The following is a 24435-nucleotide window of genomic DNA, read 5'->3' as shown; positions in this document are numbered from 1 at the left end:
TGGGCTGCCATGCTGTGAAGAAGCCTTTGTGACATGGAGAGTACTGAACATGAGTATTCCAAACAGCAGCCCCAATTAAGATATCAATGGACATCTAGCATCAAGTGCTAGGAGTAAAACATCCCGATGATTCCAGCTCCCAGCCATTGAATTCAACTTACCTTTTTAGACTTCCCAGCTGAGGCCCCAGACATAGGAAAGTAGAAATGGGTCACACCTCCAGTGCCTTGTTAACATTCCTGATACACAAAATCCTCAAGCATAATAAAGGTGTTTAACTTGTACCACTTGGTTTTGAGGTAGTTTGTTATTCAGGAGCAGTAACCAGAAAAGCTAGATTTCCAGATTTTCTTTGGGAAAAAAAAAGAACAGTACTAGGCCCTTTACCGTAGGTGGACTGCATGGCCATGATATCCTAAAGCTGAACAGATTGTTGCTTTAGACAAAGCACACACTTTCCAGTTTGCCACAGGCTTATTGTTACACCTCGACAATTACATACATTCATGAACATTCATGGCCACTTAAGTATGTTGATTAACTATCTGTTAAATATATATCTTTTTTTTTTGGTGAAACTAAACTTCTTTATCTACTGTGGAAACCAGAATTTCACCTTGGGTTCTTTAACTCACCTTAACACTAGGCCTTTTGCAACACATCAGGTCCTTCAAGAGTCTAAGATGATCTGATACTACCCATTTCTGAAGCTCTAATTGTATGTGGTTTGCCTAATACTTTCCTGTTTTCTGTTAAGGAGTGTCTGCAAATCTAAATGAATTTACTGAGGAGAAATGACTGACATGCTGACATGTCCTGATCTCAGTCAATGACTGAACAGCTTTTAGTTACTAATTGGACACTTCCTTAAATTCTCTTGGGAAAAGTGTCATTCAAATGACCAGGGAAAATGATTTTTCTAACTCTTGTAGAGTCTTATAAAATGTACTTTAATGTATATTTTTAAATACAAATCGACTAGTTAGGCAAGTAGTTAAGACATCATCAAAATTAACCTTAAATTAACAAAAAAAATCAGCAAATACAATGAATACATAATGAATAATTTGAAGAAACCCATTGGTTCTTTCCTAAAACTAACAGTTATCCTAGCTACTTAAAATAAGTATGTCAAATGAGAATAACAAAAGAAAAGTGTGTATACAGAGCTTGATTCCCACTCTGTTGAGTTATTTTCAAACAATACCAAGTCCTCTATTTGTGCAGAGGTCTGTGGATGTGTGAGAAAGCCATGAACGGAACTAGTAGATAAACTGTGGGAAGGTATCTCAAATTCAATAACCATCTGTAAATTCAATCTCATCACTGACTATAGTTTGAGACATAAGAGAATTGAATTACAAAACGAGGGTGAGTCACTTTATAGCAAGTAGTGACACATATGAATAGGACAGGGTGTTATATTATCATTTTTATTAAGTTACTGGGTAACTGCAGTGCCTTACATGTAAGTTTTCATTAGAAGTGTTTTTGTAGAATCTTATTATCAAATACAAGGGCTCACATTAAACTTATAGCTTAAAAACAATAGTTAAGTAATTTCATTTTTTTTTTTTCCTGCTTAGAAGTATCCTTTGGTCAGAGCCCTTTGAAAGCATGTAGATAACTCGCTACATTCTTATTATATTAAAGCATATTCTCCTTGGATTTTTCAGGTATATAACAAGTCTGCTGAATCAATAAATCTACTTAGATTTTTCAGACAGTATTTATTAGTCTTTATGTCTGAGGATCCTGGAGTTAGCAGGTGTGATTTTGATACCAACATTTACTACTTGAGTGAACATGAGAAAGTCATTTAACATTTTTAAGCTTCAATTTTGCTCTGCCTCATGTGTTACTTCAAGGATTAAATGAGCTAAAGATCCTAAACAATTAACATAGCAGCCAGCACAAAACTAATGCTAGTTATCATGAATCATTAGTTTCAAGCAGCCTCTGAACAACACAGCAGCGGTCTCCACTGGGGGGGCTCTGACCCTCGAAGAGCTAACTTGTGCTAGGGTGTCCAAGAAGCTATCTGTTCACAAATGTATATTTATATGTTCATATATATTGTGGCTTTTTTTTTTTAGTATAAATGCTTTCTCATTAATCAAATACAAATTAATTTAAAAGCACTACTGTTTCCATAACAAATATGTCTCATTATTTACATCTTCAAGTAACTGACACTAATACGTACAGTGACTGGTCATTGAGGTTTGGTAATCATTTTGAATGTTGTGCAGGATCTCTTCCATTCGCCTTTCCACTTCCACCCTCCTCTCCAGCCTGCTTTATACCTGGGAGGACTAATGGCAACTCCATCTACTCATTTTCTTATCCTTTGCCTCCTAATGTGCTCAGCCAATGGGAGCAAAGTGAGGACGGGTATTAACTCCTGAGCTTCCTCTTTGCGGGCTGGCCATGGCTACCATTCTGATTCAAAGGAGAGGGCTCTTTCTCTGTCAGGAGGCCTCTCTAACAGCTTTCTGTCTTCCTTCCATTCCTAGTTTTTGGTGATAAATACCTTGCCCCAGGGATACTAAGCCTGGGCACTACATTTTCCCTCATGGTTTCCTTACACTCTGAAAAGAGTTCCCTTATTAAGCTCTCTTCAAATTATCCTAATTTAAGAGCCTAATTTTTCACCTGCTGTGTAGACCCTGACACTTATAGATATTCCAAGAGAGTCTTCCTTCTAGAAAACTTTGGAAACTACTGCCTTATATATGAGATGGACCTTTATCTTTCCTCTCCTAGCACATTCCTCCATTAATGTAGGAAAAAGAGGATTATTTTCCTAGGTTGTGTGAGTCACACACCTGATTCATGTTTCAAGAAAAGCAAAGGCTTTCATTTTGATATTTGCCTATTACAAATCTGCAGTTAGAAATTTACATTGGAAAATTAAAAATTCTTAACATTTCGCATCCAAGTTAAAATTGTATAAGAATCAAAGATCAGAATTGCTCTTTTGACTTTCATTTGCAATATTACTATTTGTCTCTAAGTACACAAAAGTAACTTTTTTCTGCGCTTATGATTTGGTTTGGCGTAGAGTCTTGCACTGAAAAAAAAACAATTGGTTGGTAAAGACTTGTGAATTTACGTGATTTCAGAGGATTGATCTCTGAAAATGTCAATGACTTTGAGGAGTACATAAAAAATAGGATATCAGAACATGAACAGAATTTAATATTTGCTCCAATTAAAGGTGTTGATCACAGATGTAACTTGTCTTAAGCAAAAAACTTCAAGTAATTGAGTTCCCCTGGAAACAGCAATACTAGTCCTGCAATTTGAAACTTGCATAATAAACTCATCGATCTATTTCTTCATTTTTTTTTCTCATAGACACAGAGCAAGAGAAAAAGATGGTCAGAGACCCCTCATATCATTGTCATCTTTACCAGTCTTTAATGTGTCATTTAGTTGAGCTGCCTCCTAAGGAACTTTTAGCAAAGTCCCTTTTCTGATCCATTGGAAATTTTCCACAAGTAACAATACCTTACAAGACAACTGGGGATTAATTAAAGTTGTAGTTTCTGAACTCTAGGTGAACCTTTGTAGGATTGTTACCTTGTGAACTTCCTTTAGACTCTCTATTAAAGATGAAATAATTATTCCATTTAGGCACCTGCTGGATCCTACTTTATAATCTCCACAAATGCTGTATTCACTTGTGCTGGTTACCTAGGCAAAGACCATTTTATGTAAAGATGTTTTTCCTTTTATCTCAGTTCTGCTAAGTCATACAAAACCTATTGTTTTACCTGCAAAGTTCTAAATCAGCATTTCCTCTAATTTGACCACTACAATGTCAAAATAATATTCATGTTGTTTGTAAATAATGGAGAGGTTTTTTTTTTTTTGATGGAGAAGTGTTGTTCACATATTTCTCTTTATTCCACGTTCTTTAAAAGCTTTCTCTATTTACCTCCATAAATCCAAATAACACTTCATAAAGTCCAATTTAAGAGCCACCACTTGAAAAAGAAACAATTCCATACTGATTCTTGTAGAAAATAAACCTTCTCTTACTTCTAATTCCTAATACTTGATTACTCTGTAGTAGTTGCTTCACTTATATTAATTTAAATATATATGCAGCTTGCATATGACATATCCTCCAATAAATTATTAGGAGAAAATGTTAAAATATATTTAAAAATTGAAAAATATATATTGTCACTGTATGGTGTGTATACTCTCTGGCACAAGTAATCATTTAATAAGTGCTTATTTAACTAAAATGCTATTCTTACCTTCTGTTGGCATAGCTGCATCAGTAGAAGGAATCTAAAGGTAGGAATTTAATTCATTATATAAAAAATTCCTCAGTGTTTATCCATTTCTATTGCAAATCAGTATTCTATTTAAACATTCTTCCTCACAGAGTTTTCTGAAATAATAGTGCTAACTTCATTCTTCATCAATGTATTCATTTATTTTTCATATATTTATTCAATAAATATTGGGAACTTCTTGCATGCCAGACAATATCCTAGTATTGAGTATATGTTTTGACCAAAATAGGTATCTTATAATTATTATAATATAGAGTATTAGTATCATTGTAACTAATGTCATGACCTTCTTTCTTTATCCTTTCTGGTTTAGCACTAAGATACCTCAGAAATACATAAATATTTTGTCAGTGAAAATGATACATGTAATTCTGAATATTGTATTCTTGTTGAAGGAAGAGGCTCCGTTTTTTTTTTTTATCTCCATTGTGTAGGTACTTCTTAGATCTGACATTCGTTCAGTCAGTGATCATCTGTTCAGCACGTACCCTATGAAAGCCACAGTGTTACATGCTTCAAGGGACCTGAGGGTGTATCAGACTAGGATTCTGGGCAAGTAGTAAGGGTGACAAGGGAAATGTATGCTAATGATCCCAACACAAGGCAGAGAGAGAAAGTGTCATAGAGAAGTAAAGATATGATGCTGTTGGAATTCAGGTAGAAATACATTATTCACAAATACACAATTAAGGAAAGGCTTTCAGAAGAGTTGATTTCTGAGCTGGGCCTAGGAGGGTGGGAAGAATTTGCCATAGAAAATTTAATGGATAAGAAAGGGAAAAGAGAAGGTAGCAGAGTGCATAGAAAATATATTTTTACATATAAATTATACTTCATTAAAACAAGATAAAATGGTTTTTCAGATTACTTTATATTGCCATTAAATTTTATATATAATTATGTTCAATTATCCTAGTATTCACTTTTCAAATATTCAAGATAAGTTATTGTAATCCCCAATTTTTTCTTCTTCCTTGTTCTTAGGATGAATCAAACTTAATTAGATCTAACCAGAATAAAGATGCAGAAAGTGCCTCACTTTCAGAAAATTATTCCAAGCTCTAGAGCTACATCAAGAAATTTTACTCTATTCTAGCAGTGTTTGTAGTGTATGGTAATTGTGTTTTCTGCCAATTTCCAACACAAGTTACTGAACTTTATTATCACTATTTTATGCACTAATATACATGATGCAATAGAAATTTGATTGAAAATATTAGCAAATGTTTTAAATACATAGCCAATTTGCATACAATACTCTATTTAGTGTCTGTGATGTGACACAAAATTGTCCCCCATCCTAAGTAACTGCTGTGTTCCAATACGTAATTGGAACAATTAAGAGAGCAGAAGCTCTTGCCTTTTTTATTTACCCTACTACAAAGTAACCAAAAACTCAAAGTAAAATGATCATTTCTGTAATTATATCTTGCTATGCTGAACTTTAAAGGTTTATATTCACATGAGTTTTTTTCTAATTGCCTAGAGTGGTTTCCCTAAATAGAATTTCCTTTCATCCCTTTCATTATACCGTTCCTCAGGCCATGAAAAATTCACACTCGTGTAATATGACATGTAGATGTCCTCCACTCCATAATGACCTTAAAGTGGTGTCTTTCTTTGCTACTTCCCTCCTCCAAATATTACATAATGCATCCAAATCTCTTTGGATGCCAATAAGTAAATGGTCAATGCTATAACGATTTTGTGACAGTGATGTGCTACACCATAATAAAAAGGAACAAAATACTTATACACACAAAAACATGAAGAGATACAGAATGCATAAGAAGCCACGCTGAAAATGCTATACTTTGTATTGTTTCTACTTATATGACATTTAAGAAAAGGCAAAACTGTAGTGATAAAAAGCAAATCATGGTTCACTGGGGTGGGGAAAAAAGGGAACCAGGGCCTGAGGTGGGGAAAAAGTTGACTCTAAAGAGCAATAAGGAAACATTTGGGGCTGATAAAAAAGCCCTATATCATAATTTTTGTGGTGCTTATATAATAGTTTGTATTGGCCAAACTTATACAACTGTGCCCTAAATGGGCAAATTTTACTATATGTAAGTAATACTTCAATAAATCTAACTTTTAAAAAGTAAAAATTCATTGATATCATACATTTTATGTCTATATAAAGGGATTTGTTCAATAATCTCTGAGATCCATCAAGAAAGGAGAGAAATTGTTTGTTTGCTTTTTTGTTTATTTTTGTTTTTTTCATTGCAATTCACTTTTATTTTTGATGACTCTCCCCTGCCCTGGTTCCTTCATACCATATGTTATGAAAACAGTTGGCTTCTATTTAAGAATTGCAGGTGATTTGAACACAAAAGCGAGGAAGAATGGCTTGGAGAAATATGATCTCTATAGACTGAATGTTTGTGTCCTCCCAAAATTCATATCTTGAGCCCATAGTTCACTTTTAAAGAATTTTTTATTTTACATTGGAGTAGAGTTATTAAAAACATTGTGTTATTTTCAGGTGTACAACAAAGTGATTCAGTTATACATATACATGTATCTATTCTTTTTCAAATTATTTTCCCATTTAGGATATTGCAGAATATTGAGTAAAGTTCCCTGTGCTATACAGTAGGTCCTTGTTGGTTATCCATTTTAAATATAGCAGTGTGTACATGTCAATCCCCAAACTCCCAATCTGTCCCTCCCCCTCGCGCACTTCACCCCAATAACCATAAGATCATTCTCTAAGTCTGTGAGTCTGTTTCTGTTTTGTAAATAAGTTCATTTATATCATTTTTTTTAGATTCTATATATAAGCAATATCATATGATATTTGTCTTTCTCTGTCTGACTTACTTCACTTGGCATGATAATCTCCAGGTCTATCTATGTTGATGCAATTGGTATTATTTCATTCTTTTTAATGGCTCAGTAATATTCCATTGTATATATGTATACCACATCTTCTTTAACCATTCATCTGTCAGTGAACATTTAGGTTGCTTGCATGTCCTGACTATTGTAAACAGTGGCTGTAATGAATATTGGGGTGCATATGTCCTTTCAAATCTTGGTTTTCTCCAGATATATGCCCAGGAGTGATATTGCTGGATCATATGGTAGCTCTATTTTTAGGTTCTTAAGGAGCCTCCATACTGGTCCCCACAGTGGCTTCACCAATTGACATTCCCACCAATAGTGAAGGAGGGTTCCCTTTTCTCCACATCCTCTCTAGCATTTATTGTTTGTAGACTTTTTGATGACGGCTATTCTGACCCATGTGATGTGATACCTCATTGTAGTTTTAATTTACATTTCTCTAGTAATTAGTGATGTTGAGCATCTTTTCATTTGCCTGTTGGCCATCTGTATGTCTTCTTTGGAGAAATGTCTATTTAGGTCTTCTGCCCATTTTTTTGTTTGTTTTTTTTTTTTTCTTTTTTTGATATTAACCCACATGAGCTGTTTGTAAATTTTGGAGAGTAATCCCTTGTTGGTCACTAGTTTGCAAATATTTTCTCCCATTCTTGGGTTGTCTTTTCATTTTGTTTATGATTTATTTTGTACAAAAGCTTTTGAGTTTAATTAGGTCCCATGTGTTTATTTTTGTTTTTATTCCCCTTACTCTAGGAGATGGATGGAAGAAGATATTGTCGCAATTTATGTCAAATAGTGTTCTGCCTATATTTTCCTGTAACAGTTTTATAGTATCTGGTCTTACATTTAGGTCTTTGATCCATTTTGAGTTTATTTTTGTGTATGGTGTTAAAAATTTTTTTATTTTTTTTTATGTGTAGCTGTCCAGTTTTCCCAGCACCATTTATTGAAGAGACTCTCTTTCTCATTTTAGTCTTGCTTCCTCTGTCATAGATTAATTGACCATAGATGTGTGGGTTTATTTCAGGGCTTTCTATCCTGTTCCATTGATCTATATTTCTGCCAGTAGCATACTGTTTTGATGACTATAGCTTTGTAGTATAGTCTGAAGTCACACAGCCTGATTCCTCCAGCTCCATTTTTCTTTCTCAAGATTGCTTTGGCTATTTGAGGTCTCTTTTGTCTCCATACAAATTTTAAGATTTTTTTTATCTTAAAAAAATTTTTATCTGTGAAAAATGCCATTGACAATTTGATAGGGATAGTATTGAATTTGATTGTCTTTGATAGTATAGTCATTTTGACAATACTGATGCTTCCAATCCAAGAACATGACATATCTTTCCACCTGTTTATGTCATCTTTGATTTCTTTTATCAACCTCTTATAGCTTTCTGAGTACAGGTCTTTTGCCTCCTTAAGTAGGTTTATCCCTAGATATTTTATTCTTTTTGTTGCAGTGGTAAGTGGGATTGTTTCTTTAATTTCTCTTTCTGATCTTTCATTGTTAGTGTATAGAAATACAACAGATCAGTGTATTAATTTTGTATTCTGCAACATTACCAAATTCATTGATGATGTCTAGTAGTTTACTGGTAGCATCTTCAGGATTTTCTATGTATAGTATTATTTCCTCTGCAAACAGTGACAGTTTTATGTTTTTTCCAATTTGGATTTTCTTTATTTCTTTTTCTTCTTTGATTGCCAGGGCTAAGAATTCCAAAACTATGTTGAATAAAAGTGGCGAGAGTGGACATCCTTATCTTGTCCTGATCTTAGAGGAAATGCCTTCAGCTTTTCACCATTGAGTATGAATTTAGCTGTAGGTTTGTCATATATGTCCTCTATTATGTTGAGGTATATCCCTTCTATGCCCACTTTCTGGAGAGTTGTTATCATAAATATGTGTTGAATTTTGTCAAAAGCTTTTTCTGCATCTACTGAGATGACCATATGGTTTTTATTCTTCACTTTGCTGATGTGGTATATCACATTGATCGATTTGTAGATATTGAAAAGCCCTTGTATCCCTGGGATAAATACCACTTGATTATGCTCTTTTCAATGTATTGTTGGATTCAGATTGCTAGTATTTTGTACAGGACTTTTGCATGTATGTTCATCAGTGACACTGGCCTATAATTTTCTTTTTTTGTAGTATCTTTGTCTGGTTTTGGTATCAGGGTGATGGTGGACTCCTAAAAGGTATTCGGGAATGTTCCTTCTTCTGCAATTTTTTGGAAGAGTTTGAGAAAGATAGGTATTAACTTTTCTCTAAATGTCTGATAGAATTTGCCTGTGAAGCCATCTGGCCCTGGACTTTTGTTGGAAGTTTTAAAATCACAGTTAAGAAAGGAAAGGAATTTTTGATTCCATAAGATGTTTTAAGAATTTTCCTCTTTTCAGAGCATCAATAACATTTCCTGATCTTTTGTTTTAAAAGTGAAAATTACATTTCTGGGCAACAAGTTCACACTGAACAAGTGCCTTATTTTTATTGCTGTCTTGATTATGAATTCAGTAAAATAATCTCTAAAAATAACAGTATTTTTAAATTAAATACAAGCTTGTTTAATGAGTTGATTGGTGATGATAATCTAGTCTTAAAACAACACACTACTATTTCCTTATTAGCAATTGCAAGATTATTATTTTTTATCTCTCACAGTCTATAAAGCAACCTAATAATTCAGAAGGACAGTGGAGAAAACCCACTGCTAGAAACTTTCACATATTGTAACTGATATTCAGATACAAGAAATAAAATAGCAGGATTAGAAATCATACTGAGAAGGATGTGTTGGACAATATATACCTTACCTTTGCGCTTGAGTGGCATAGCTATTGTCATAGGTCTCATAGGTCTGGTCATCATATTCACCCCCATAGCCATCATCATAACCCTGAGGTAGAAAATGGTAGAAAGAGGGATTAGCAGTCAATTTGAGTAACTACAATCTGTTTTTGTAATGAGATTTTATATAAGGTGACCTTAATTTAGTTTTTATGTTTGGTTAGTTACTCTGCATCACATTTTATTAGATTAAAAATTTCCATACAGCGTTGGATAATATTTTATGGATCAGATTTTAATATTTAATCATTAAACTCAGCATATCATTGAAGTAGCAATACTCACTCCAGAATTTATTCAGAATTTTGATCAATACTAATGACGACAATTTTAAAAATTCAAAATACTTTTTTTTTTGGAAAAAACTATGAGTAGTTAAGAGTAATTATGGTAACCTAATGGTGACACTAATCTATTTGTTACAACCTTACTGGGATTTTTTTCTTACCCTAATAATAATCATAATTAAGATTGAAACTAAAATCTGGATCCTTCAGTAACTTTCAGTAAAGAAGATGTAGTAATTATTGTTTAAGAAAAAGGAAATGGAAGAAGGAAAGAATTAAAGAAGGAAGAAAGAAAGAAAAGGGAAAAGGAAGGAAGAGAGGAAGGAAGAGAAAAGGAAAAAGAACTGAAATAAAGACTTTATACCTTGTGCATTTTATGGCTTTTAAATCTCATGACTAAAATTACGTTGTGTGGTGGTTTAATTATCTAAATTCATGCTAACAAAGTTAATGCAGATTTGTGATTGCAGAATGTGCAAGCAAGCTAGCAAATATACACTGCAGTTACACATTGCTCTGTGAGTGATCTAGTTTATTTCCCTTCACGGTCATTGACTTTAAACCCTAGCTATCCATCTTGATTACTCCCAACTTCTGAGAAAACCTTTAGTTTTTCTGCTTCTGCACCTTTGCTGGTTCATCTCTTTCCTTGGAATCACCTCACCCTACCAATTCTATAACTCCATTTCAGTCTGGAGGCTTATAAATCTCTCTCCTTATTGTGTTCAGAAATTTAAACAAAAGAATGTGCAGATGTGAAAGTTTCCACATTAATTTTAACTAAGACTTTCGAGGCCATTTAATCTGAAGACTAATATTTTTCATCAACTTCAGAAAGTTTTAAAAATATTACTTCCTTATTACTCCCCATCTGGTTTACCTGTTATATAATGCTATTTTGAGATTTTCTGAGTCTGACCTTGACTTCTTGTATTTTTCCATTAATGATTTCCATTTCATCACATTTATGCTCTGCAGTATGGAACAGTTTCTCCATTTGATCTTCGAATGTTATAATTAAGTTCCTATTGAATTTTTAAAAAATTAATCTAAAGTTAACTTTTGTATATAAAAATATTGCATACAGATTATTTTAAAATAGTACTAAAGGGTTTATGCCCACAAAATAGCAGTTGTCTTGTCCCTCTCCAGCTTCCAGTTCTTATTTAGCATTTTCATCTGTTATTTTAGTAGCATTTTAGTGTGTTTTTTTTTTGTTATTAAGTAGTATGTTTAAATTTATGTTGCTTGATTTATGAATTTTAGTCATTATTGACTGGCCATTCATGTTGTTAAGGATTTAGTTCTATTATAGAGGCCTCCCAATATGTCTCCCTATAACTGCCTTCCTAATATAGTTTCATCATAATTTTTCCTTAAATAGTAAATGTCTACTTTGTTACTGAGTAATAAATAATTATTATTCACAAGTGATACAAGTAGATTAGTATAATTCTGTTTTATTTTCATATCTTTTTGTTTCTCCTAAAGTTAATAATTGCTCATTCACTTTATTATTTTCTTGGTTTTTTATTTAGAATTATTTGTTTTCAATTGTCCCAATAGTTACACTAATCTAGCAATAATATTTCCAAATATCCCAAGACATCAGATAATCTCTCACTTCCTTTCGTGCCCCATGGAGACCACCTCCTACAGGGCTGGATCACTGCACTGGTCTAGACTGCTGAACTCCTGGGGTTGAAAGCAGAGTAGTTTTCAACACTGCCCCACCCCCCCACCATTACCACTGTTTGAGTGAAATTCCCTTTTACCAAATTCTATCTTCTGCTTGTTCTCATTTCTTCCTGAAACTTCTCTTTCACTCTTCAGTAAGCTTCATAAGAGGTATATTAGAGAGAAATATTTGCATTCTCTCTCTCTCCCTGCCTCTCCTTTTTAGCTTTACACTCCCTCCATACTTAGCTTCTTTATTTTACCTTTTTTTGGGTGAATAATTTTAATTATACAAAAAAGTTAAATAATGGTACCATGAATTCATCTACTCTTCATCTAGATATGCCAATTTTGTCCCATCTGTATTATCTCACTATGTATGTTTACATGTATACACACACACACACACATATATACTAAACAATTCGCAGGTCTGCTCCAGAAATATGATATTTCATCACAAAAGAGCTCAGCTTTCATCTCCTGAGTATAAGCATATGCTCTTAAAATGACACAATATTATTACTCCCTCAAAAAAGCTCACAATAATTTCATAATATCATTTACTGTGATGTCCATAGTTAAAGTTCTGATATTGTCAAAAACAGTTCTTTTATAGCTATTTTTTAAAAAATCATAATCCGGAGGTAGCTCTGCCATGGTGGTCACAGAGGTGACAAAGCTGGAGGCAGAGAACAAGAGACAGTGGGCCCATCATTGCTGTGGGCAGGGTCAAAGACACCAGCAACCTTCCTCGTGTGCCCCGCATGTCACTCTGCTCCACTCCGGCACAGCAGCTCAACAAGCCCCAGGATACTTCCCTCTGATTACAGCCCTTCCTCCAGGTCTGTCCACCCTTTGCAGCCTCCCTTCCCCACCCTGGGCCACTGCTGGAACTCACAGAAAAAACAGGAGAGAGAGAAGAAAGATGGCAGCAAAGTAGAAGGACGTGGAATGCATCCCTCTCCACAGATGCATCAGGAATACACCAAAAGATGCAATAATTCCCACAGAGAACAAGCTGAACACCAGCAAACAACCTTGGACACCAGAAAGGACTGCAAAGATCCTGACATAACTGGGACAAGCAACATCTGAAGTCTGACTACTCCATCAGAAGTCAACTAGGAGGCTCTTGGGAGGGAGCACCGAATCCAGGATGCTAGACTACTAGGGGGTCCTCAGACACAAGGAATATTAACTGCAGGGAACTCTCAAAGAGCCCTGTATCAGAGTCCAAGACCTGGCTTTATCCAGCTGTCTGCCACTCCCAGTGCTGGACACCTCAAACAAGACAGGAACACAAACCCACCCATCAGCACACAGACTACTAAAGCCATGTTAAGCTCACAGATACCCTAAAACACACCAGCTGACAAGGCCCTACTCATCAGAGAGAAAGACACAGAGCCACACACTGGAAAGCAGACACCAGACCCTGTCACCAGGAAGCCTAATCAAGACACTGGACAAACCCCATCACAGGAGGCAGAGACCAGAAACAAGAAGAATTACTACTAGGCAGCACAGGGAAAGGAGGCAGCAAATGCTATAAATTAGACAAAATGAGAAAACAAAGAAACACCATGCAGGCAAAGGAGCAGGAAAAAAAAACCACAAGACCAAATAAATGAAGAAGAAATAGGAAAATTGCCTGAAAAAGAAGTCAGACTAATGATAGTAAAAATGATCCAAAATCTCGATGACAAAATACAGAAAATACAAGAAACAGTTAATAAGGACTCAGAAGAACTAAAGAGCAAACAAACAGTAATGGACAACAAAATAACCAAAAATAAAAATACTCTAGATGGTATAAACAGCAGAATAACTGAGGCAGAAGAATGAATAAGTGAGCTGGAAGACAGAATGGGGGAAATAATGGCCACAAAGCAGAAAAGAGAATAAAAAGAATGGAAGACAGTCTCAGAAACCTTGGTGACAACATTAAGTGCATCAACATTCAAAGAAGAAAAAAAGAAAGGGCCTGAAAAAATATTTGTAGAGGTAATAGTGGAAAACATCCCCAACATGGGAAAGGAAATAATTAATCAAGTCCACGAAGCACAGAGTCCCATAAGAATAAGCCCAAGGAGAAATACACCGAGGCGCATATTAATTAAACTAATGAAAATTAAACACAAAGAAAAAATATTAAAAGCAGCAAGAGAAAAGCAACAAATAACATATAAGGGAAAATCGTTATGGATAACAGCTGTTCTTTCTGCAGAAACTCCACAGGCCACAAGGGAATGGCAGGATATACTGAAAGTCCTGAAAGAGAAAAACCTACAGCCAAGAATACTCTACCCAGCAAGAATCTCATTCAGATTTGAGGGAGAAATCAAAAGCTTTCCAGACAAGCAAAAGTTAAGAGAATTCAGTGCCAACAAAGCAGACTTACAACAATTGCTAAAGGAACTTTTCTAAGTAGGAAACACAAGAGAAGGAAAAGACCTACAAAAACAAACCCAAAACAATTTAAAAAATGGTCATTGGAACACACATGTCAATAATCACTTTAAATGTCAATGGATTAAATGCTCCAACCAAAAGACACAGACTGGCTGAATGGATACAAAAACATGACCCGTCTATATGCTGTCTACAAGAAACCCACTTCAGACCAAGGGACACATATAGACGGAAAGTAAAGGGATGGAAAAAGATTTTCCATGCCAATGGAACTCAAAAAAAGCTGGAGTAGCAACACTCATATCAGACAAATTAGACTTGAAAGTAAAGACTATTACAAGAGACAAGGAAGGACACTACATAATGATCAAGGGATCCATCCAAGAAGAACATATAACAATTGTAAATATCTATGCCCCCAACATAGGAGCACCTCAATACATAAGGAACATGTTAACAACCATAAAAGGGGAAATTGACAGTAACACAATAATAGTAGGAGACTTTAACGCCCCACTTATATCAATGGACAGATCATCCAAACAGGAAATAAATAAGGACACACAAGCTTTAAATGACACATTAGACCATCTCGATTTAATTGATATTTATAGGACATTCCATCCAAAAACTATAGAATACACTTTCTTCTCAAGTGCACATGGAACATTTTCCAGGATAGATCACATCTTGGGTCACAAATCAAACCTCAGCAAATTCAAGAAAATTGAAATCATATCAAGCACCTTCTCTGACCACAAAGCCATGAGACTAGATATCAATTACAGGAAAAAAACTGTAAAAAATACAAACACATGGAGGCTAAACAATATGCTATTAAACAACCAAAAAATCACTAAAGCAATCAAAGAGGAAATAAAAAAATACCTAGAAACAAATGACAATGAAAACATAACAACCCAAAACCTATGGGATGTAGCAAAAGCAGTTCTAAGAAGGAAGTTCAGAACAATACAGTCCTGCCTCAAGAAACAAGAGAAATATCTACTAAACAACCTAACCTTACACCTAAAACAATTAGAGAAAGAAGAACAAAACAACCCCAAAGTGAGCAGAAGGAAGATCAGATCAGAAATAAATGAAAAAGAAATGAAACAAACAATAGCAAAGATCAATGAAATGAAAAGCTGATTCTTTGAGAAGATAAACAAAACTGACAAAGCATTAGCCAGACTCCTCAGGAAAAAAAGGGAGAAGACACAAATCAACAGAATTAGAAATGAAAAAGGAGAAGTAACAATGGACACCACAGAAATACAAAAGATCATGAGAGACTACTGTAAGCAACTATATGCCAACCAATTGGATAACCCGGAAGAAATGGATAAATTCTTAGAAAAATACAATCTTCCAAGACTAAACCAGGAAGAAATAGAAACTATGAACAGACCAACCACAAGTACAGAAATTGAGACTGTGGTTAAAAATCTTCCAACAAACAAAAGCCCAGGGCCAGATGGCTTCACAGGCAAATTCTATCAAACATTTCGAGAAGAGCTAACACCTATCCTTCTCAAACTCTTCCAAAATATAGCAGAAGGAGGAACACTCCCAAACTCATTCTATGAGGCCACCATCACTCTGATACCCAAACTAGGCAAAGATGTCACAAAAAAAGAAAATTACAGACCAATATTACTGATGAATATAGATGCAAAAATCCTCAACAAAATACTAGCTAACAGAATCCAACAGCACATAAAAAACATCACACACTATCATCAAGTGGGGTTTATCCCTGGGATGCAAGGATTCTTCAATATACACAAATCAATCAATGTGATACATCATATCAACAAATTGAAGGATAAAAAACATACGGTAATCTCCATAGACACAGAAAAGCTTTTGACAAAATTCAACATCTATTTTTGATAACAACTCTCCAGAAAATGGGCACAGAAGGAAATTACCTCAACATAATAAAAGCCATATATGAGAAACCAAAAGCCAACATCATTCTAAATGGGGAAAAACTGAAAGCATTCCCTCTAAGAACAGGAGCAAGACAAAGTTGCCCACTCTCACCATTATTAATCAACATAGTTCTGGAAGTTTTAGCCACAGCAATCAGAGAAGAAAATGAATTAAAAGGAATCCAAATTGGAAAAGAAAAAGTAAAATTGTCACTCTTTGCAGATGACATGATATTATACATAGAAAACCCTTAAGATTCTACCAGGAAACTGCTAGCACTAATTGATGAATTTAGTAAAGTATCAGGATACAAAATTAATGTGCAGAAATCTCTTGCATTCCTATACACTAACAATGAAAGAGCAGAAAGAGAAATTAAGGAAACTCTTCTATTTACCATTGCAACAAAAAGAATAAAATACCCAGGAATAAACCTGCCTAAGGAGGCAAAGACCTGTATGCAGAAAACTATAAGACACTAATGAAAGAAAACAAAGACGATACAAACAGATGGAGAGACATACCATGTTCTTGGATTGGAAGAATCAACATTGTGAAAATGACTATCCTACCCAAAACAATTTACAGATTCAACACAATCCCTATCAAATTACCAATGGCATTTTTCACAAAACTAGAACAAGAAATTTTACGATTTGCATGGAAATGCAAAGGACCCCAAATAGCCAAAGCCATCTTGAGAAGGAAAAATGGAGTTGGTGGAATTAGGTTTCCTGACTTCAAACTATACTACAAGGCCACAGTGATCAAGACAGTAAGGTACTGGCACAAAAATAGAAAGGACGATCAATGGAACAGAATAGAGATCCCAGAGGTAAACCCAAGCACATATGGGCACCTTATCTTTGGCAAATGAGGCAAGAATGTACAATGGAAAAAAGACAGCCTCTTCAATAAGTGATGCTGGGAACACTGGACAGTAACATGTAAAAGAATGAAATTAGAACACTTCCTAACACCATACACAAAAATAAACTCCAAATGGATTAAAGACCTACATGTAACGCCAGACACTATAAAACTCCTAGAGGAAAACATAGGCAGAACACTCTATGACATCCATCAAAGCAAGATCCTTTTTGACCCACCTCCTAGAATCATGGAAATAAAATCATGAATAAACAAATGAGACCTAATAAAACAAAAGCTTTTGCACAGCGAAAGAAACCATAAACAAGACAAGAAGACAACCCTCAGAATGGGAGGAAATACTTACCAATGAAGCAACGGACAAAGGATTAATCTCCAAAATATGCAGGCAGCTCACGCAGCTTAATACCAAAAAAGCAAATAATATAATGAACAAATGGGTGGAAGACTTAAATTGACATTTCTCCAAAGAAGACATACAGATGGCCAACAAACACATGAAAAGGTGCTCAACAATACTAATCATTAGAGAAATGCAAGTCAAAGCCACAATGAGGTATCACCTCACACCAGTCAGAATGGCCATCATCAAAACATCTAGAAACATTAAATGTTGGAGAGGGTGTGGAGGAAAGGGAACTCTCCTTCACTGTTGGTGGGAATGTAAGTTGGTACAGCCACTATGGAAAACAGTTTGGAGGTTCCTTAAAAAACTAAAAATGGAACTACCATATGATCCAATAATCCCACTACTGGGCATATACCCAGAGAAAACCATAATCCAAAAACAAACATGTACCGTAATGTTCATTGAAGCACTATTTACAATAGCCAGGACATGGAAGCAACCTAAATGCCCATCAACAGATGAATGGATAAAGAAGATGTGGCATATATCTACAATGGAATATTACTCAGCCATAAAAAGGAATGAAATGGAGCTATATGTAATGAGGTGGATAGACCTAGTGTTTGTCATACAGAGCGAAGTAAGTCAGAAAGAGAAAAACAAATACTGTATGCTAACTCATATATATGAAATCTGGAAAAAAAAAAAAGCCGTACTGATGAACTCAGTGACAGGGCAAGAATATGAATGCAGATACAGAGAATGGACTGGAGGACATGGAGTTGGGGGGGTGGGTGGCGAAGGGGAAGCTGGGACAACGTGAGAGAGCAGCATAGACATATATACACTACCAACTGTAAAATAGATGGCTAGTGGGAAGTTTCTGTATAACAAAGGGAGATCAAGTCGATGATGGTTGATGCCTTAGAGGGCCAGGACAGGGGGAGCAGGAGGGAGTCATGGGAGGGAGCAAATATGGGGATATATGTATAAATACAGCTGATTCACTTTGTTGTACCTCAAAAGCTGGTACAAGAGTGTAAAGCAATTATATTCCAATAAAGAGCTTAAAAAAAAAAAGCTTGTCTTGCCCTTCAAAAAAAATCATAATCCAATCAAGATTCATGAATTGCATTTAGTCATTATATCTGTTTAGTCTTTTTGGAGCTAGCATATTCCTCCACCTTTGTATTGCTTTCCATGACACTAAGTTTTTTAGTAGTCTAGATGAGTTGTTTTGCCGACTATCTCACATTCTCAATTTGTTTGATTATTCTCATAATTACATTCCCACTGAATATTTTTGAAAGAATACTACATATGTGATATTGTGTTGAATATTTACAAATTTTAAAATTCTAGTTCTCTAGGACTGATTGGCTGAGTATAAAAGTTTAGGCTGACAATTATTTTCAATCAAAATTTTGCAGGCTTAGATTCAATGTTTTCTATCAATACATACATATGGCATTGAGAATTCCTTCTACTTGTGTGTGACCTAGTTTTGTTTTGTCTCATTTTATTTTTTCCCTTTCTAGATGCTTTTACAATTTTTCTGTGATGTTCTGAAATTTCCCAGTGCTGTGCTCCTGTGTGTGCATTTCCTTTCATTCCTTGTGTTGGGTACTTAATTAGCTCTCTCCATCTGGAAGCTTATACTTTCCAGTTCTGGGAAGTGCTTAAATTTTCTTCTCGCTTTCTAGAACTCTCACTAGTGAGATACTGGTTCTTCTGGATTGGTGCATTAATTTTATCTTTGTGTCCTGTATGATATCGCTTCTTGTTTTTATTTTACTAATGGTAGAATTCTAAAAATTCATCTTCAACTATTCTATAAAATATTTACATACACACTCTGATAAAGAGTGTGGAGAGATTTCCTTCTATCAGCATCCTATGCTAATCCTGAGGCCTCATCTCCCCTTGAATAGAATAAGAGTTAACATCACAGTTAGAATTTCTCAGTGCTGCAATGAGCAGTGCCTGTTCCCAGCTCTCTATCCTGGGCATCCACCTGGGTCTGTAACTGGGGGATTAATGATATTTGCCACAGGTGCCTCTTTTCCAGCACCCAGTTTGTGAAAATTTAGCTTCATTCATCTCCACATTGTACTCAGGACTCAAGAGCTCTAGCTTCAAACAGGAGGCAAGCAAATTTTGTTTCATTTTGCTCCTTTTCTTGGGGGTGTGACTGTGTGTGTGTGTGTGTGTGTGTGTGTGTGTGTGTGTGTGTGTGTTCAATAGCAAAGGGCTAGAATAGCCACAGAGTGGCAGGTGCAGGTCTTTGAGGCCTCCAGCCTCCTGAATGGCCTTCCTTTCTCCTACTTCTATCTGTTAAAATGCTACTGATTTCTAAAGGCCATTTACATTACATGATTTCAGGAAGATTTTCCTGCTCCTATCAAGCACAAGGTAACTCTCTACCCTCTGAATTTAATAGCCTATTTTTTTCTTCTCACTGCTACCCAGAATGTCTAAACATGTACCATATTTATTTTTCTATAATTTTCTCTCTTTTTAGAATGTAAGCTCCTGAAAAGCAAGTTAATCACTTTTTTTGATGCCTTGTGGTGCTTAGCATAGTGTATTCCATAGAGTATTCATTCAATAAATATGTATTGAATTGTTAAATTTGCACAAAGGAGACTATTCTCATCCAGTGTAGATATGGATTGACTCAAATCAATCACCACCAAAAGGGAAATATTATAAATGATGAGTAGAGAGTACTATTATCTCTATTTATAAAGAACAGATTTACCATTTGGTCTGTGGAAGACTATTACCTTTTCTTTCCTCATTTACACTTTCACTTTTTAAAAATCTTAACACAGAAAATACACAGAATAGATAGAATTCTTTCCTGGCAAGCCACAATTTCCCAAAGCATATAGTGCAGTTGTCCATAATTACTTGTACATTTGTGAAAGAGAAGGTAAATGTGTATACTTATACTTAATCTATTTTTGTTTTCTAATATTTGATGTAAATATTTATGTGGTTTTCTTAGGACAGGTAAAAATATAGATCATGCTGTGGTTTTCTTTTTGTTGTTGTTGTTTTAAGAACTTTTATTGAGATACAGTTAACATACAATAAACTGCATATATTTAGAATGTACAATTTGGTATCCCAATCTCCCAATTCATTCGCCCCCAAACCCTCCCCGCTTTCCCCACTTGGTGTCCATGTGTTTGTTCTCTACATCTGTGCATGCTGTGATTTTCTAAGATAAATTACTAAAATAAATATGCTTCTAAAAGGGCTTGCAGTCAGTATCTGCAAGAGATTCAAATTAAGTATTCAACTAGAAAAAATGAAAACATAACAGAACAAAAATTCTAAAAATAGACATATATATACTACCAACTGTAAAATAGATAGCCAGTGGGAAGCTGCTGTATAACAAAGGGTGTTCAACTCAAGGATGGATGATGCCTTAGAGAACTGGGACAGGAGGGTGGGGGGGAGTTGAGGGAGGGAGGGAATACAGGGATATGTGTATAAGAACAGATAATTGAACTTCGTGTACCCCCCAAAAATAATAAATAAATAAATAAAATTAAAAAAAAATTCTAAAAATTTTTCCCACTGTTGCTCCATTTTTCTGCTGTTTCTTTTCAAGAAATTACTGGGATGTTATGTCCCAGCCTATTAGCATATTTCTACTAATAAACTAAGACTGTTTTAGAGGCTACTTATGCTATCACGGTCTCAAAGTAGAATTTCCTAAAATAAAGCATACATCTGATGTCCCAGTAAAGGAAAAACCTCCCTCTATGATTAAAAGTTTTAACTTGATTTTTTTTCTAGCTGAAGACAGATGATTTGGCATCTCTCACAGAAAAGAAAATGCCCAAGAAAAGATTCATTTCTTTCTGAAACATGAAGAATATCCCTTTTATCTAGAATTTCTTAATATTTGTAATGTCACAAATTGTTTGGTTTTCTATATTTGAGCCAAATAAAATCAGATCCTCATTGGATTTTTGAGGAAACACAATATTGGCTATTTTCCAGAGAGTCGCTAAGTCCTGTACAATTTGCATAAGGTACAATATAAAATGTAGACCTTACAAGAGGCCTGAGCAATAATGAAAGAAGAGGACAAGTTCTCTGTAGTGTCCTATAAATTTTAGATCACTTTATACATCTAAGTATTGGGCACAGCAGCCTATAGGATACATATATACTATGCATATATATACACATATGCTATAAACACAAAGTTTTACAGAGCCACTTTTTCAAACCTACTTTGGAAAATGTATTTCTTGGCCCAAATATGCCTAACTTTTTAATTTAAGGAGGTCATTTTGATCTAAACATCCCTTCCTGAACTATAATTTCTACACTAATTGTTGGTTTTCAAAAGTAAATAATATTGGCTTTACAATAAGCTTAATATAATAGTAATTCATCAGACTTTATAAATATTAACCACTGAATTACCTATTACTCCCAGCAACAGAGGTAAAAGAAGAATAAGACATATTCCTGTCTTTTAGACATTCCCAAGCAGTGGTGTTTAAAAAAATTGTATGGATGTATGTGTGTATGTGTATAATGTCATTATAAATTTTGCTGACATAAAGCACACTATTTACAAATAGAAACAACATGTTAGTTAATTTATATTTAAAATAAAATTTATATTTCCTTTACATTAAAAATAAAATTTATCACACTCAGTTTATAGATAAAATATAGAATTTATTGTAAGTTCTGTGCACATATAACTCCGGTGTGACTTGCTAGTTCTTGAAAAGCTCACTATCAATTTTTATAATTCTGTTGTTACAATAGCACCACAATAAATCACAGCACAGATAAATATTTGACTACTCTTTGATTCAGCAAAGACACCCCTATATTGATGAACATGTATAAATCTGATTTTAATGTCACTTGAAATTTTCATTTATGTTGACAAGCGATATGAAAGGGAGACCTCAAGTATGTGTGGGCAGACCTTTACTCATTTGTCGTGTTGTGAGCAACTTTGTTCTGAATTGGACAATACTTTTTACATATTAGAAAAACATTTCCTCAATTTTGTGTTCTAGTCACAATATAAAGGCTATAGACATAACAGACTTTTAAGGAAAATCTGCTTTATTAACATTTTCTTCATAGTTTTCTTATCTACAGAATCATCATAACAAAAAAATCAAACCCTGGCTTTTAACATTTGCCAATATCTGTGGTGTAAATATTCTTTCCATGGCTGATTTCAAGCTATCAACATAAAATCCTTAAAAACAAATTTGAGAAGAGCTAAACAGTAGCACACCATTATATATTATTTCTGTCATACAAAACAATAGATATAACCTAAAGAATAAAGTGTAATGAAATAATTAGATAACAATGAGTTTTTAAATATTTACTCTTTTTCTTTAATATAATTAATTTTAAGTTTATAAAATTTAATTTTTAATAACAGCTGTGTTTAACAACCAATTCGTGAAATTCCTGGAAATTTTATAAGGGATCTTGTGAGCCAGCACAAGTCAGCTCTAGCATAAGTAAGCTCTTGGCTTACTAGAGGTGATCAACAGGTGTATAAAAAATTGAAATAGCAGTGGAAACTGCCTCAATAGCTTATGTTATAGGGGCTCTGAGATCACATTGGAAAGAATGCCTAAATCTGTCTGGGGATTTTAGGTGGAAAATCTCAGGGAAGGCCTTATTCAAGATGGTTATTTGTGGATAAATATATATTTTCTAGATGGACAAGTGGGTAGTGTCACAGCATTCCAATTTCCAAGTGTGAATGCATGCCAACATGAAAAAAAACCACTGGTGAACCACTAGCAGTTGGATCTAACAAAAGCACAAAATACTTAAGAAATGGTGGGCAGTTGGGCTAAAGAAGTAGGTAGGAGTCAGGTCTGACATGCTTCCTATGACATAGTAAGGAGTTTACTTCCATCTTATAGGCAAGAAAGCCATGGAAAGTTTTCAACCAGTGGAATAATACATAGATCTATTTGCATTTTGTTACATGCATTTGACTCTTTAAAAAATTCCAAGTCTTTTGGGACTAGGCTCCATTTTTCCCCACTATGTTCTTGAATATATTAATCACAGTTACTATAAAACCCCTGGATGATAATTCCAATGTCTGAATCATATCTTTATTTTTCCTCAGTTTTTGTTGATTTGATATTGTTTTTGATATGTCATATTTTTTTTTACTGAACTCTTGACATTGTTTATGGACATCTGTGAAGGTTTTTGCCTGATGATATTTTCTTGCAAAGAGGATTAAGTGTTCCCCTGGCAGGCAGTTAGGATAGCAGCTGATAACCTTGATGCCATGGAGAGGTGGTTTTAGGCAATTGGATACAGGAGTTTGAAGCTTCTGCCATCTGGGCTGGAGGTATAGCTCTGGGACTGATCAACATAAAGATGACGGTTGAAATAACAACCACTGTTCAGAGTATCTACTGAGAAGAGAAATAGGCTACGCCATGCTCTACATGAAGCCAGTGATATAAGCCCCACTTCCCTTGTCTAACTGGCCTTTATCTCACTAGGAAATGAAGCCACTAGCTGTAATAAACAGAATCCTGTTTTCTTCAAGAAGGTCCCACTTTAAAAAGAAAACTCATCTTGAATTTATGAAAAGACGTTATTTTTCTTAAGGCCTGTTGTAAAATCACCGTGCCAGTGTATGTTGTGAACATTAACCTGTAAGAGCCTATGGCTGTTCCTGGGTGTACATTACTACCCCCAGGATACCCAATCAAAAATTCTTACAAAAAATAGAAAAATAAACAGAATATGTATTAAATTTCTTCTAGATACAGAGTTTTTCTAATCAATACTCATTTTTGAAGGTCTTTAAGATTTCCT

The 24435-nt window shown here is 34.7% G+C and overlaps 1 protein-coding gene across 1 annotated transcript in view; it reads right to left on the bottom strand.

Annotated features, from left to right (window-relative positions):
• KHDRBS2 (KH RNA binding domain containing, signal transduction associated 2) overlaps positions 1 to 24435 on the bottom strand; it is a 642723-nt gene that overhangs the window by 47355 nt on the left and 570933 nt on the right. The window contains exon 7 of the mRNA XM_057699271.1: positions 9984 to 10066. Within this exon, the coding sequence (XP_057555254.1) occupies positions 9984 to 10066 (83 nt within the window). The remainder of the gene's footprint in view (positions 1 to 9983; positions 10067 to 24435) is intronic.

This window comes from Hippopotamus amphibius, chromosome 11, assembly GCF_030028045.1.
Source record: "Hippopotamus amphibius kiboko isolate mHipAmp2 chromosome 11, mHipAmp2.hap2, whole genome shotgun sequence".
Taxonomy (NCBI): Eukaryota; Metazoa; Chordata; class Mammalia; order Artiodactyla; family Hippopotamidae; genus Hippopotamus; species Hippopotamus amphibius.
Note: the sequence above shows the minus strand (reverse complement) of the source record. Positions and strands in the feature narration are given on the sequence as shown.